Source organism: Micropterus salmoides, unplaced genomic scaffold (genome assembly GCF_014851395.1).
Source record: "Micropterus salmoides isolate LMB-PRFRI ecotype aquatic unplaced genomic scaffold, ASM1485139v1 Ms_hic_scaffold_21, whole genome shotgun sequence".
Classification (NCBI taxonomy): Eukaryota; Metazoa; Chordata; class Actinopteri; order Centrarchiformes; family Centrarchidae; genus Micropterus; species Micropterus salmoides.
Window position 1 is genome coordinate 9,786,747 of NW_024041262.1, and position 16,392 is coordinate 9,803,138.

Sequence of the window (16,392 nt, forward strand, 5' to 3'; positions counted from 1 at the left end):
TGTTACTACACTTGTAGCAGCTAGGGTTGCATTTTTACGAGATCAGTCACCTCGTAAGCCTGACTAAAGCTGCGCATAAAGAATAAATAAAATGGTAATTTTCCTGATGACACTCCTGAATACAAAATAAACTAGGACTTGGAGGACACACAAGCAATACAAAATGATGAGCAGTGCATAGCAAAAACAGTAAATTTACAATCTCAACAATAGTTCATCAACATTAATACAACACAGCTACAGGTACACTGTACTGTAGATGAGTCGCGAGATCGCCATGACAGCCAGAAAAGCAGCAAATGACCATTTACAGTGGGATGTTTTCTTCCACATGCATTTGAAGTTCATTCATTCAGCAGCCACCCACTTGTATAAGCAGGACAGTGTTCACAAAACTCAGAGTGCACAACTATTAGCCGTCCTCTGCCAGAAGCACACAGCTCAGCCATTTCACATTAAAGCTGCCTTCTATCTTTCTGTACTGATACTAGTTGTCGTAAAAGATGTGCTATTCCACCCACACACTTTGTGAAACAGATGATTTTTGAGCCATATTTCACCATGTGCTGATGTAGTCAGTGTTACCTCACTGTGAAAGTTGCAATATTGTTCTGAATGATAGTTTTGCAAATTTGGATTTGACTAAGTCCTCACAGGCAGAAGAATCACAATGTTGATGCTGAATTGCTGATGACAAAGGACTCCAACCTGTTTAGAGGTTTCCTAGTTCATGTGCTGCAAACTGGCCTGATTGGACATATTTCAATGGCTGTTAATGCTCAGGATTGAGTCTAGTTGGGATGTGATGACTGGATTCTAAAACTCCATCTAAAAAAAGTAAATGAAAGTGGATGATGTAAGCATGTCTTCATCCTTGATCACTCTTGTATCGGGAGATGAAACTAAAGTTAACTCCGACAGCCCACTGGTTTCCTTGCAGTAAGGTGACTAATGTGATTTTTCAGTGGACTCCTTTCATTGTTGTCTAAAAGCAACACATGCTTAAAATTATGGAAGCCAAGTCAGGCCAAAATAATTTTAATTTCATAAGCAACTTACATAATTATGATTAAAAAAAAATCATATCACTACTGATACTACCAATGCCAGTAATTTTTGAATTATTGAAATATCTATTTGAATTCATTTGCTTTAAATTTACCTTTTTAAAAACTCTGTTTTAACAATTTCTAAAACTTTTTTCCACAAATATCAGATATTTTATATTCAGATATAAAAAAAATATGTGTCCTGGGTCTTCAGATGCTTATCTGAACTTTTTAATTTAGGTATCTGAATTTAAATCTAATTTAATTAACCTGATTTTTTGACCTAGCTTTAATTTTTAGATCTGAAAATAATTAGCTGAATATGAGCAACTTGAAAACAGTTTTCAAAAAATTCACTTTTTGAAGTTGCACAACTTGCGATACCAACTAGAATTTTCTAAGAGGGGAATGCAAGATATTTCCATTTCACTTTTAATATTAAAAATTCACTGGTGGCTAAATTCACAGAACTTTCCGTTGTTTAAGAAATATAAATCTTTATGGCTTTGTTTTGCTTCCATAGAAATGGTTAACCTTTAGAAATGTAATATGCAGTGTACTGCAAAGGACAGAAGTGAACAGCTGGGGGTTGATTAGGACAATTATTTGTTTTATTTTATTATAATTCCCATAATAGATGCTCTTCAAATTCACAATAGGTTAGATAAGAATGACATCTGTAAGTCTAGATCAGCAAAGTGGATTCATGATGAAAAAAACTCTAATATCTTCTATTTTTAAATCAAATCCTGCTATATGGGAGGCAGTGAGTGCACCACTGTATGAACAGTCTGATCACTGAGCAGTCCAGCCTAGTCCACGCTAGCTAAACTACATCTGTGAATCACCTAGATTCTGAATAACTGTCGTCAGTCTACATCTACGCTTAATCTTTAAAATTTTCAAATATGATCTGATAGAAAATATAAACTTTATATAGTCATATATTAAACATAACTAGTAATCTGTAAATATTCAGACCAGTTGTTTTCATTACTTACAACTCATTTAAATGCAGCATCAAGATGCACTGGATGATCAAATATATATGGATGGTTTCTCTAATGAATCTTTTAATATTTACTAAGTGATGTGTATTTAAAAGAGATGTTAATAATGCAAAGACTGGTTTGAGTTGTCAGTGTGTGGTGAGTTCCTGTTGACCTCTGGACACCTGAATGTTCCTGCTCTAGCCAGCACCTGAAACAGCAATGCTGCACACGGCACTCATTAACTGTTGTGATTATCTACAGATAAATACAGTGTATTTCCATTCTGTTTGCTATAGATGACGTGTTCTCTGTTCCCGTTGGTTTGAGTGTCTCTGTGTGTGATCTTGGCACTTTGGTTGTGGAGAGCAGAGTGAAAATGGAGACGACCGGCCTGTTGGTTTGGCCCGACATCTGCCTACATTTCTTGCTTCTACCAGGCCAGAGGGGAAGATAGTCTGGGGCTTCTGGGGTTTTCTGGAGTCTGGGTCTCACTTAGAGCTCTCTGCAAGACAAAACCCATGATCTCATCTGATTTATGCTTATTTTACCGTATTATTTTCAGCTTTAGAGCACATTTGGTTATTCCACAGACAGCAGCACTTTGCAGCTTAATCACTTTATAGCTGCAGGCTCCTGTCAGTCTGTGTGAGAGCACCAGCTGAATACTTCATTGTTTTGGAGGTTTGAATCTGTCAAACACCTGCTGCATATATCAAAATATCAGGAATAAGTTACATTTATCCCAGCTGGTTCTGTCGACACAGCTGAAGAGAACAGTACAGTAATAGCTCACCTCAAACTTGGAGATGAAATCTGCAAAGATGCCAAAGAAGGCCTCTGTTTTTGTGGACTTGCTGTCCTCTCCGAAGTAGGAGGCCACCTTAGAGAACTCCTCCATCACTCGGGTCTGCAGGGACTCGAGAGACTGGATTGCAGGGTGGCTGTTCTCCAAAAAGCTCTGTGGGTGCAAAAGCTCACATATTAAAGAGGCACACCTCAGAGGTCTGTTTACTTGCCAGTGAAAACAGCTGTATAATGTCTTCGGTGGCTCTGGAGGAGCTTTGTAAAGTCATGTAATTTCATCTGGGTTATTTTTTCTTAGTTTGGGTTTGAAGACTCCATATATATAGTTTGTGTGAAAGATGTGGGCATTTATCATACAGGGAGGGTCTAACAAAAAATGCTAATGAGTTGCATTATGGGGAACGTAGTATCCAGATTTTTGGGGGCGTGACTTATACTAGAGACTAAAAGTGAGTGTCTGTTGTCTGCTGGGCTGTACAGTGAAGACTTGTCATGTGCTCAACTGTAGTTCATCCCACTTACTGTTACATTCATCTAGACAAACTTGTTTCATTATTATAGTTATGTAGATGATAAGTGAGATGTTTCAGACGCCGTTCCAACCTGACAAAAATATAGCTTCTAATTCCTCTGGCATGAAAATGGTCAAAATATATGGACAAAAATTGTTTGATATTTTGGGAAATATTCTTCTTCGCTTTCTTGAGTTTTCAGTGAGAGGATTTATACTACTCTCATATGTCTGCTGAATATGAAATTGGAGCCAGGAGACGGTTAGCTTAGCTTAGCATAACGACTTGACAGGTTAGTTGTTTTGTTATGCTAAGCCGAGCTGACTGGCTGCTAGCTCTAGCTTCATATTTACTGTACAGACACGAGAGTGATATTGATCTTGTCATTTAACTCTGCAAGAAAGTGAATGAAGGGAATTTCCCCAAATATCAGTAATCAGTATATGTAGCAGCTTTAAAAAACCCACACATTTCTATATGTTTGATGTGTATTATATAATCAAAGCTGTTAGCATACACTCATGACGGAGGCAAAGTGGTCCTCAGAGGTGGGCGGGATCTTCTGACAGGCCGTCCTGATGTCCTGAATGGTGGCTTGAAGGTCACTCAGCTCCGCTGTTATGGCCCTCTGGTTGACTGAACAAGTTACATGCACATATTAGGTGATGAATTACCAAAACAGTAACAGTTATTAATCACCTGTATATGTCCTAACGATTGTAAAACAGCAGCAAGGAAATGTGCAAACCAGCAGTCTAAATAAACAGTTTTACAATGTCAAATGAAAATATGAAAAACATTATCTTGAGTTATTAAGACACACAACAACCCAGTTTAAATCTACATGAAATTAGATCCTTTTGGTAAAGTCTGCCAGCCCTGCAGTGGCATTCCAGCACATTGTGTACTATATAGAAATTACAGGGTGGAACGAGTACATTCTGCCATTCTGAATGATTTTTAGGACAGAAAGCAGAGTTCACTTAAAGAGCTCTGCTGCTGTAACGTCATCGTACCCTTGGCTGCCAGAGGCACTGTTGTTAGGTCTCTGGAAAAGTTGAGCAACTCAGGGAAGTGTTGGCACAGGGACTTGGCTAGAATGTGGAGAAAGGTGGATTTCCCGTCCACTGTTTTGGTTGTGCTCAACTGCAAGACAGAAGGGAAGAATGAATGACTAAAAAGCTAAATTAAGTTGGTTTTAGAAGGACAGGCGTCAATGCTGCACCTCAGTTAGGAAGTTGATCTTAAAGCTGGTTGTCCTGTGGCTCTTGGGCTGACCATTGTTCAGGTAATTCCCCATTGCAAGTACAAACTGTGGGCATAAAAATAACTTAATAAGCACGATTAACATACAGACTTGTTGCTTCATGTTCACTTTCCCTGCTCTGGATGTTTACCTCCAGGATTTTGGCCAGTTTCTTGCTGCTCTTAAGCTCCATTGAAGCCTTGTAGATGTAATCGTAAGCAACCTTCATCTCCTCCGTCCTCTCCTGCAGGGTCATCTTGAAGTGGAGGCTCCGCAGACGGGTCTTATACTCTGGCACCATCAGCATCTGAAACATACAACACTTTACTCATCGTTCCATCTTGCTTTTTAAAACTTTTCTCGCCTAGGAGTTTTTTCCTGGCTGTACCTGGAAAATGAACTGATCGGGCTCGCTCAGTTTGGCCGGGTCCTGTTCAAACTTCTCGTACTGTTTGACCTCGTCATCGTCGGGAGCGTAGAGCAGCAGCTGCTTGATGTGAGCGGGCTCCAGACGATCGGTGGTCATGTTCATCAAGACCTGACGCAGCTCGTTGGTGGAGAGCTTCAGATGGGCGATGAGGATGGCTGCAGAGAGGAAGAGGGGTGGGAGCGGGGGAAGACATAGATGATTTAAGTCTGTTTTTTTCACATAACAAAAGAGGATCACTTCTGCTGCCGACTGAAGATAAAACCTTTCATCCACCTCTGATGATGTGTCATTTTCTATTGTGTCTTATTCATGTTTCCTACTTTGTTGTTTCAGACTGATTATGAAATCCACTTCCATCCACAGTATAATCCAGTATAGTCTACATAATATAACAGCAAAGAAGCGAAGGGTCACATCAGATATTCTTCAGTAGAAGAGAGCCTGACTGCCAAAATGAGCAATTAATTTTTTTTTTTTTACTTTTTGTAGAGTACTTTTTCTTCTGCAACATACAGTATGCTATCCACCTGCAGGGTATTCAAGTTAAAACTAAATAATAAATCAATAAAATAAAGATATTATTTTACAGTTGCTTTAGCTCAGTTTTAACAACAGAGGTTTTACAAAAACAAAATGCTTTTATATTAGAGCTTTACAACATAGTGTATGTTTATCACTCAATTTTCATCATTGTTGCATTTAACTAGGGCTGCACGATTAATTTAATCGCAATCGCGATGTCTCATAACCGTAAAAAGTGTGCGATATAATAAAACACAAAAAGTGTGTGACCTGTCTTCTCTGTGAGCTCTGCAGTCTGCTCATTATCTCCGCCCACACCGGGCTCTCGCCTGTGGCTCTACAAACATATGCGCCTATGTGCAATCAGGAAAATTATTCATGAGCAGTGTGCCAGTAAGACAACAACCTACCTTAACCCCCCGCCCCGCCGCGCTGCTAATTGTTCAAAACATAGTCGGTCGCGCCACCGGAGCACCGACAGAAATGGCGGTGCTCCGCTGTTATGCCGACTTTTGCATGCCTGCTGAGAATTGCATTACTTCCAAAAACTGCTTTTAAACGCTATAATATCCTTTGTAGGGTACATCAATGGTGATAAATGATTCGAAGTATATATGTTACGAACGTTTAGAGTCGTTAATGATTTATTTCACTAAGTAGAAGTACCATATGATTCAGCTAAAACATGTGCTGATAACCGCGTTTGATCAATGTGCAGACCAAAGTGTCTGAAAAGGACCTTAAGAGGTGGATGCATAATTCGGCAGAGAAACAGAGAGAGAACAGATGTTGGAGGCTACCTGCCGAGATTTGCACCACCTTTTTCTCAGCATGACATGAGTTACCACCCGCGAGGTGCATGCAATTCTCGACAGGCATGCAGATTAGGCGCAGCACCTGTTGCTCTCTGACAGAGACAGACGACGACAGCAGGTGAAGCAGTAAGACAGAAGAAAACTGGGAAAAGATAAGGAAGATTTGGGTTTGGCTTGCTGGCCATTTAACGTTTTAACGCTGTACCGGTGCCTTTTGTTCAACTTTTCAACCGACCAATCACAGCCTTGATGGGGCAGGACATTAAAAAAGGTTTGACGTACATCAAATTATTAAATGTTGAACAATATGATTATTGACAAGTTAGTTCTTAGCATTAACAAATTATTGCACAAGGATTAAATAAATAAATAAAACCCCACAGAAAGGAAACAGTTGTAGCTGGATTTAATATTCAACTAGTGGTAAAATAGTAGGCTACTATTATATGAAATTATAATGAATATAGTAATTAATATGAACCATTATTGTTATACTAACAGTATACTATTAACTGAAAAGTATACTGTTTATTTAATGTTATAATATTATACTAATAGACTCATGTATACTAGTTCCTCCTCGAGGTTGTAGATAGTGTCTCTGCAGTGGACAGATGTAGATTTAGCTAGTGCCGGGATGCCAGTGTCCCAATAATGCTCCTTCTAGCAGCCTCCTCTGTACAGTTCTGTTTTACTAGTTATTGTTATAAATATCGTTTATCGCTTAACTTTGTTCAAAATGTCAGTATTTTGTTAATTTTCCTTGATAATCAAGGAAGTAGACTCATAGTACCATTTGTTCATTATAATCGAATCGCAATCGCATATCGCAATATGACTTTTTATCCAAAACATGCAGCCCTACATTTAACAATAGAATGGTCATTTCATCAAAACCGAGTCCGCGGTGGTTATTTCCTGAAAGATTGTACAAATATAGTAGAAGAGCTAATGATTGAATGAATAAATGAATAGTTTATTTCTGTTTACATTATAATGAACAAGGCATAACAATTAACAAAAATATTATACATATTTACACCAATCCATTTCACACAAAATAACTCACACAATTAACACTATCCTATGTTTATACACTTAAATCATGTATGTATAAGTATATTATTACAGTATGTGTCTCAACTTATTCAGGCTAACCTGTTAAGTTATCATTGTAAAATGATCCCGTTTATTCTCATCCAGCTAATTTGGTTCTTTGAAAGCCGTTTGAGGATCGATTTGTTAATCCTGAATGGCTGGATCATGACAAGACATTTTAGGGTGATCCTCATTCATGAACTAATTTTCAACTAATATGTCAAAGTGTGTAAAATACTGCAATAAAACACTCCTCAGTTAAGGCAGCAAAGTTACAACCTTCTTTTGCAACACAGTGCCTCAAATGACAAGTTCAAACCTGCAGTCATTTATAGTGGAGATAAACAAAACAGACCATATTATTAACAATATAATTACGGCAGTCTATTTACTGTTCCATGTTTCTAGCCTTTCATTTACATCATTTCCATCACATCACATTGAATTTAATATGTTTCCTGTACAGACACGTAGAAAAACTTTGTGGCAATCTTGTGAAACCTCATGGTGTTAGGAGTAGGAGAGGCTATTGTTGGGCTTCGAGTCTCTCCTGACATGCTGCGCTACAGTCTGATGCAACCTCACATCATCCAGTGTGACACTGTAACTAACTTTCACTGAGATTGAGAATATTTACACTTGTGTAAACCATGCACACCATGTTTTGCAGAACTTTTTGTTCACAAGGTCAGATTTTTGCAAGTCAGTTTGGCTCTAAATACTGCATGTATTATTATGTGTGGGTTTTTTTCAACGTAGTACTCAACAGACTCGAGCCTCAACCTTTCAGGTGTGTGTGCGACCTGCAGCCATATTCTTGTGGTACTCACAGGCATTGTAGGCTTTCTTATGAGACAGAATCTCCACCACGTCTTTCTTTTTAAAGTTCTCTGGCATGAAGGCGGGCTCTGGAGGAGAGACTGATCATTTTAACAAACAGTGTAAGGATTTGTTCTCCAGGCACCGTGGGTCAACACACACACACACACACACACACACACACACACACACACACACACACACACACACACACAGTGGCTACATGTGTCAGGTTGATGGGTTAATAACACAGCTCTGCCATGTAAATCTCTAGCGGCCAAAAAGTCTGACATATATGCAATAAATAACAATAAGGTGTGTTTCCTCTGGCAGAGCTGTGTTATCACTGGGGGAGGGGGTTGGGGGGAATGGTGCCTTAAGGAGAATGGACTGGATGAACAGGTGAATGGAGCAGCTCCAAAACAGGTAATGGAGAACATCATAACTGTGAAGGTACAAAAGAAAACAGGAGATGTCAAAAGATAAACACATACATTCACTTTTACTGTTAACTTGCCCTCTGATAATTCACCAGATGTAGTATCACTGTATGACGTTAAGCATGATGTAAATAAAGATGTGACGATGCAGCATGGTGGAGGCTGATCACAAGTACACAACAACTTACTGGATCTCCGTTGAGTCCCAAAGTGCAGATCAAGGTCCATGAACTTCACCATGTCAGTGAGCTTGTCATAGTCTGTATCCTCCCCGAGCTAAACATAGACAAGGGCATACTCTGTACTCCCCAAAAGACACAGTCATGGGTTTGTAACCTAGAAGTAGCTGTCTAGAAATATTTTTATTTACACAGATAAGGTTGCAAAGCAGTCCAACATTAGATATGAGTAGATGAGATCCACTGTGTGTTCTGCTTACAAAAACAAGATTTTAGCTTCGATGCTTCTATGACTCATCAGAGACACAACAGAGCAGATGAGTAGGTCTTTCCAAATATGGGAAGAGACGTGTTGGAGGAGTGAGAAAGTTCACAGCCAAAGTGGGAAGATTCACAAGTCAAGTGATTTTTTGATCTATTTACTGTATGCAAAATACTCGATTCTTCTGACATAGTTGTGCTACTTTATCCAAGACTAATGTAACAGAGTAAGAGTTCACTGCTCACCTGACCCCATATGGTTCCCTCGGAGTTCTCCACCTGCTCCCAACGCAGCCTCTTCACACTCATGTGGTTGGTGTCCGAGGCGTGGTGGCCCGGCTTGGGCAGTGGAGGAGGGTCACAGGGTGGGGGCAGGGGTGGAGGTGGCGGCGGCGGTGCCTAAGAGATAAAAAGAAAAAAAAAAAAGAACTCTCTTTTAAAATTTATAAGATATTTTCAGCAGTAAGCATCATTCTTGCATAGTACATGTTCACAATTCTAGATAACTCATTTGTGTCAAGATACAAAAAGAACGAAGAAACAGATGTTACCTGTTGAGATTGGTGCTCTTGCCGTGGGGTTTCATAGGTTTTAGTGTGAGTGGGGAGGGTGGAGTGAGAAGCTGGAGGCTTGGAGAGCAGCGAGGAGCCGGCGGGGCCTTGGCTGTGACACTGGGACAGGCTGTGATCCTGGAGGGATGGCGGCAGCGGGCCCTGGTAGCTGTGTTGGTGGTGGAGCTGGTGGTGCCTCTGGAGGACGAGCTGGCTCGGTCTCAGCGGCTGAGGGGACGGCTGCGGGGACGGCTGCTGGATAGGCTGGGGCTGGCTAAGCTGCCGGGGGAGGTAGCTAGGGCGGGATGGCTGGGAGGAGCGTAGGGTGGAGGAACCCAGGGTGGTGTGGCCGTGCGAGAGGCGGGTGGAGGTGGCCTGGAAGCGGTGGTGAGTTTTCTCTGCTTCTTCTCTGGTGGGGAGCCCTTTGTGTAGAGGAGAGCGGCTGGACAGGAGGGTTCTGAGAGGGGGCGGGGGAGGAGGGATGATGGGGTGGTGCGGCTGGAAGGGCATCCGGCTGCGCGGGACATGCTCAGGGGAGAAGCGGACTGGCGGCAGGGGGTCAGTGAACTGGACAGGAGGTGGTATTAGAGCCTGGAAAGGCGGGGGAGGAGGGGGGCTCTGAGTGGGAGGTGGTGGGATGGGTTCAGAGCCTGAGGAGTAGCACGGAGAAGAGGCCTCGTCGCTGCTGCTGTGATCCTCACTGCTGCCACTGCTAAGCTGCCGAGGCATGAAGCCCAGGTCCTGATCCTCCTGGAAACTCATCTGGGGGGGAGGAGAGGTGCGCCATCAGACATTCAAATCACAACTTTCACCTCCACATACTCTTAACATACATCTGACTTGAATTAAAAATCTAAAGATGCAAAAATGCATTGTGACTCTTTTTAGTTTTATGCTCTTGCTTATGAATCTGCAATCTTTCTTTTTCTTTTTACCTACTTATGGGGCAGAAAAGCCATAAAAAGCAACAAAATTATAACAATCATTTTAAAACACATGCACTTAAATATTATCAGCACTCCAGACTGTATATTGACACAAGGTGTAAAGTTGACTGCAAAATACTGAAAACAATACTTAAATGCTCAGTTTTAAAAATATGTGAATTATGCACAACATGCTGCCCCCCCGATTCCTGACAAAAACATGATTTACTTAAGCCAGCAACTCATTAGAACCTTAGATTGCTAGTCAGAAATAGGCAGATAAAATTAGACTCTACTGTATAACCGAGTATCATGTTTTACTTACAGGCACCCCTCTTCTTCTGAAACCATGACAACCACCTTGATATATCTGTTCATGTGACACAAGTGTTCATTGTAGCGTACATTAGAGCTGCTCTAATGTAAACATGCAACACTACAACGTAATGACTTCAGTCAAATGTGAATTTGCTTATTATTTGATAATAACAAGCAAATGCACAACAGCAGGATTGTCTGTAAATAATGTCACATTTTAGCATAAAAAAAAGTAGTATGACATTAACTGAGAGACATTAGTATTATTTACCACAAACAAACAAAGACCATTACAGTCACTACTTGCTTCTACAGTGCATTGTAAAATATGTGCAACTGGGTCAGACTGTAAGGCCATCACTTTATTCCCAATCTCACTTGTTTACAGCAATTATAGTAAGATATTACAATTCACAATTTAAAATGACTTATTTGGAGGTAAAAATAGCATATATATAGCACCTTTAAATTTTAAATTGAAATAATAATTATTATCCATATTATTCCTAGCCTCATGAGAACTTACATGAACTGTGTGTTTCTAGTTATTCCTTTTGCTGAATTGATGTCTGGAAGAGTTAGCCGCATTCTAGGTGTCACCCCCTTTCCTTAAAGCTTTTTGGGGAATAACTAAATGAAATGGGAACACAGCCTATTACATTTTGAATGGGATAAAGTTATAATACCTCAGGGATGGGAAGACAACATAAGGAGCTAGTTTAGTTAGCTAGTTTATTCATTGTGTTGCTAAATACAGAGAATCGATGAAAAACTTGAAAAGTTAAAGGACTTAAAAGGCAAGATATCTTTTGTATTCGTCTTCTCTTGTTTACATTCTTGTTTAAACCACACCATTAGTTTCGCTTGACTGGTGTAGTAGGGCACGACGCAACTTGCAACCCTGAACTCACATTTTGTTAACGCTAAGCTAACTTAGTTTGTTACTGCTATCCGAGGCTACTTCTTCAAGTGATCCTCCCGTTCCTCTGTAGTAGAAAGCAGAGGTGTAATCACATTATTATTATTTGGCAGGTTGTCTAAGAAAAGGGAAGACAGCTGTAGCATACCACTAACTCCCACAGTCGTCGGTTCAATGAAAGGAATAACCATAAGTCAGCCCATAATTCACCCAAGGGGCACGACCTCCGGTTATTTATGGAGCTAGGAATAAGATATTAAGATATTAAAACATACTTTACAATACTAACACTTAACACAAAAAAAAATCTAGGTCAAAAGACCTTAATATAAAAACAAAGCATGTACTCTATGAGTACGCATACATACAACTGATGGTGCAGTAGATTGGTGGCGGATCTTCCTCACCTCCTCATAGTCGTTCTCCCCAGGTACGAAGTCGTCCACCAGAGTGACCCGGTGGCCCAGCTGCTCACTCAGAGCGTCCAGGAACTTGTCTGTGTCCCGGCTGCGAGGCGGGCGGGAGAAGGTGAACAGCTTCTTGCGGCGGTTCAGTGTGTTGGCACCGCCATCCGAGTGCTGAGGGGAGGCCGGAGGGCTTTCCAGGCTGACGTAAGGGTTAGAGTCCACGCTGCTCTGGTGGTGGATCTCATACACAGGAGTGGGGAGAGGCTCTTTCCAGGAAAGGGACAGGCCGCTTTTACGGCTACCTGCAAAAAGGAAATCGAAGATGGTTGCTGGGAGCATGATGCGTGTGGTCAGTGCGACTGTACAACCTGCTCAGACTGCAGATGTTTACACCAAGAATTTCTCCCCTGGATGACTTGGCTTATATATCATGCTACTTATTCCCTCCAGAAATTATGTGTGACACCCTTGACCACGTTGTCTTCTGAGAGGTTACCATGGTAACACAAAGAAAAACTGCAGCAGTTTTATGCACATGTAGATTGTAGGATTTGAATGAGTACTAACTTAAACACATTCAGAAATAAGTGGTTCTCATGCCATGTTCACATCACTGGTTAAACCAACTGTTTGACACATCAAATTAAAGTATTTCCCAATTTAGCAGCTTGTGTTTACAGCAAATCTAACGTGGCATGAACACGGCATCAGTCATGTGCCATCAAGGCCCAAAGTTATGCAGTTTTCACTCCTGCCAATTACTATCAATAATTCACTCTGAAAATGCATCAAGCCTAAATGGCACGTGTTTGTGAACCATTGCTGGAAGCGTGTGTCTGAAAGCTAGTGCACATTGTTTGTGTCTGTGCACGTAATGCGAGTGTTTGGGCGTGTGTGTCTGCCTCAGAGTACCTGTGAGAGGGGGGAGTGTGAGGGGGGAGAGAGAGCGCCCGTAGGCCTCAGTCTGTCCCGGCCCCTCGGGCTCTGCTGAGGAAACACCCTGCAGTGGCGACACACTCTTCCCTGCGTACACATTCTCCAGCTCCGTGTACACACCTGTCATCTACGGGTGGAGGCATGATCAGCTGGTTAGCACGCAATATCTGCGACACATTTGCTTTGAAGGTCTGCTGCTTATAAGTGTTTTAGGAACAATTTGCAGTCACAATTGTAATAATGCTAATGTTGAATTGCAATAATTACGAGCAGACCCTCAAATGATGTGAGGCCATAGAGCACAGATGACATAACTAGCATTCATTATGCTAGTTGTTGAGGATCTAAGCGCTTAAAAGCTGCAGTTATACCTACATGATTGAGGTCAGGGGACTCGGGGAAGGAGGTTCCATCTCCTGACTGCCTCTCCTCCGGGCTCCCAGATTCATCCACATGAATTCCTAAAGCACAATAAGGCATGAACAGTGACACATGGACATAAGCTTCCTCCTTCCATCCACCCCCAGCCATAAGGAGAGAGAGGATGAAGCAGAGCAGAACAGCGTGGAGGAGCAAAAGGCAAAAAGCTTGGCTCTCCTAGAGCAGGAGTTAGCAATGGCAATGGAAACAGGGGAAATAATGAATGAAATACCTGATGCCTCAGCTGGAAATAAACACTGTGGGCGCTTTACTTTCAAACTGGTAGCTTGGGGACATTATCAGACTCAAAGACAGCTGACATATGGAGTTAATGTATGAACTGATGGTGGTGATTTTTCTCTTAAGTATAAGCATAGGATTTGCTTTGCACACATCTTTTTCAGCAACAGTCTACTGCACGTTCTAACAATTACATACATTACCACCTGGGAGCTGACCAGGGCATACACAGCCTTATTGCTGCGCTCTGAGCAGTTCAACTAGAGGTTAGATACCTCGCTCAAGGAATATTAAAAGTACAGTAACTGCTGAAGGAAGCTCATTTACTGCCTCTAACCAGATTTTTCTTATATGTCCCGAGATTCCGAACCCAAAAAAGCAACAATACTGAACTAACAACTGATTGATAAGATTATTGTCATTTTCTTCTAGAGAGCGGTAAATCCTTGATCTCGGTGTTGTTAAGTGCAGCGTACCCATTCCCAGGTGAGTCCCGATGATGCAGTCGTCAGAGCTCCTCTCTCGCGCGATGCTGCGGTACGACGTCCCCGTCACGCGCATGGAGCTGCTCCGCCGGTGGTGCTCCAGACCTGCGTCAGGCTCTAACACGCCTGCAAAACACACACACACTTTCAGCATCATGTTTTTGTTATTCACAAGATGCATGGCTGCTCCTTTGTGCTCATATTATTATTATTATTATTAAATACACTGGGTGGTTAATAATAAAAGCTTGATATATTTATTCTTATTCTGACCAGGATGCCTCATATGACAGAAATCTAACCTGCCAATGAGGAAGAAAGAACAGTAAGATCCTGCTGTTGGCAAAATCACGTTTCTTTTTCATATCAAACAGGCCACTTACTGACTGTCTGCTGATATTGTATGTGTATTCTCTCGAATGCAAAACATTTCCACATTGCGGTTTTTGGCTCACCACTGCTCTTGAAACCCAGGAAGCGCGACAGCTTGCCCTGGCATCGCTCCTGTTCGTCGTAGGTCAGTAGCTGGTAGATGAACTGCCAGATCAGCTGTTTGGCAGGAGTGTCCAACACTGGAAACACGTCTACTATCAGAGTGTCCACATTCCTGCAAACACACACACGCACATACACATCATATTTATATAACCAACCCCTGTTTACTGGGTAATTGATTTAGTTGAGATTTATTTTCTTTGCATCAGTAATGACACATACAGCTGAGAATCAGATGCAGGATGAAAACAGATTATGAAAAGGTGGGAGGATAACAGGGATATCAGTTATGGTAGGATTTATGCCTTCTGGGGTTCATACTGTATGCACATACTGTAGAATTCCATTGCTGTTTTGCTTATAATCCTGCAGCATCACGTGTTTGCATCATCTGCAGAGCTAATGCTCCATCCATCTCTTTCCCTCGTTCTACCCTATATCTTTTAGGATATGACATCAGTGCCGATTGGGAGGAATAAACTTCCTGCTCAGCTAGGTGCATATGTTTCTTCACTGCTTTTCCTCTCACTGTTCATCCATCATTCATTTTCTCCACCTCTCTCTTTCGCCTGGGCATCGTTAGCAGCCTGATATATTGAGTATGTTACATACAGAGTTTCCCAGGCAACAGCTATATGTCAATGTAAGAAAGCTTGTTAACAGTGTCTTACTACAAGGATAGTTTGACAGATGTACTTTATTGCTCCTCACGCGCCCTTCCATCCTCTCTGTCTACTTCCTTTTATAGACCCTGTGGATCCTTCCAAGCCACTGACCTGTGCTGGAAGAACGTCTCCAGGGACTTGCAGACTGTGTACCGCTCCTGGATGGTCAGCAGGTGTTCCAGCTGCTGGCTGAAGGTCCGCCCGTGGACTTTGATGCTCGGCGGAAGAATCTCTGCCACCCACTGCAGAGAACTGAGGGCTGGAGACCTGGAAAGCAGGCACAGTGGAAGATTTCTATTATTTTACCATTCATACATGCTAAAGTATTGTTTCTCCTTTGTTTTGCATCTTTATTCAGGATAAAAGCAGTGTCACTCAACAGATGTTTGTTTGTTTGTCCCCCTATAGACTAGAGTGTGACATGGGAGTGGATTTCCACTCCTTTCCCATCCCACTCCAACAAAAATATTCCTTTCCCTCCTAATCCTGGAAGAATGACTCCTGAGTTTATTCATATTAGAATTTATATATAAAAACTGATTCCGTCCTTTTCTTTCGTCTGTCCCGCCCCAGTCACGTGATGAATAGTGAAATTGAAAAAATATGAGCCTGCAGACCACGAACTGCTGGAAATGTCAAATCAAAATGTCAGGTTGGTTGGTGTGTACTGACCTGGAGCGTGGCAACGTGGTGGGGGCCAGGCTTGGAGATTCCTCTGGGTCGGTTTGGTCTGAGGAGTACTCAGACGGACCCTCCTCCACTACCAGAGTGGGCATCGCCCCGCTGCCCTGCAGCATGGACACCACCTTCTCATGGGAACAGTTCCTACAAAGAGTGAGAGAGAGAACAAGAGAGCGGATTTG

At 41.8% G+C, this 16,392-nt stretch overlaps 1 protein-coding gene across 1 annotated transcript in view; it reads right to left on the reverse strand.

The window, feature by feature from the left end:
* Positions 1–1,638: 1,638 nt before the first annotated feature.
* The window catches only part of grid2ipb (glutamate receptor, ionotropic, delta 2 (Grid2) interacting protein, b), a 36,295-nt gene continuing 21,541 nt past the window's right edge, over positions 1,639–16,392 (reverse strand). The window contains exons 8-25 of the mRNA XM_038735241.1: positions 16,202–16,354; positions 15,641–15,796; positions 14,825–14,976; positions 14,361–14,495; positions 13,600–13,685; positions 13,201–13,351; positions 12,289–12,590; positions 9,719–10,480; positions 9,414–9,566; positions 8,916–9,003; positions 8,299–8,388; positions 4,992–5,188; positions 4,755–4,910; positions 4,583–4,669; positions 4,374–4,503; positions 3,875–3,993; positions 2,835–2,999; positions 1,639–2,543 (exon numbers count right to left, since the gene is read on the reverse strand). Coding sequence (XP_038591169.1) covers positions 2,472–2,543; positions 2,835–2,999; positions 3,875–3,993; positions 4,374–4,503; positions 4,583–4,669; positions 4,755–4,910; positions 4,992–5,188; positions 8,299–8,388; positions 8,916–9,003; positions 9,414–9,566; positions 9,719–10,480; positions 12,289–12,590; positions 13,201–13,351; positions 13,600–13,685; positions 14,361–14,495; positions 14,825–14,976; positions 15,641–15,796; positions 16,202–16,354 — 3,154 coding nt within the window. The 3' untranslated portion in view covers positions 1,639–2,471. The remainder of the gene's footprint in view (positions 2,544–2,834; positions 3,000–3,874; positions 3,994–4,373; positions 4,504–4,582; positions 4,670–4,754; positions 4,911–4,991; positions 5,189–8,298; positions 8,389–8,915; positions 9,004–9,413; positions 9,567–9,718; positions 10,481–12,288; positions 12,591–13,200; positions 13,352–13,599; positions 13,686–14,360; positions 14,496–14,824; positions 14,977–15,640; positions 15,797–16,201; positions 16,355–16,392) is intronic.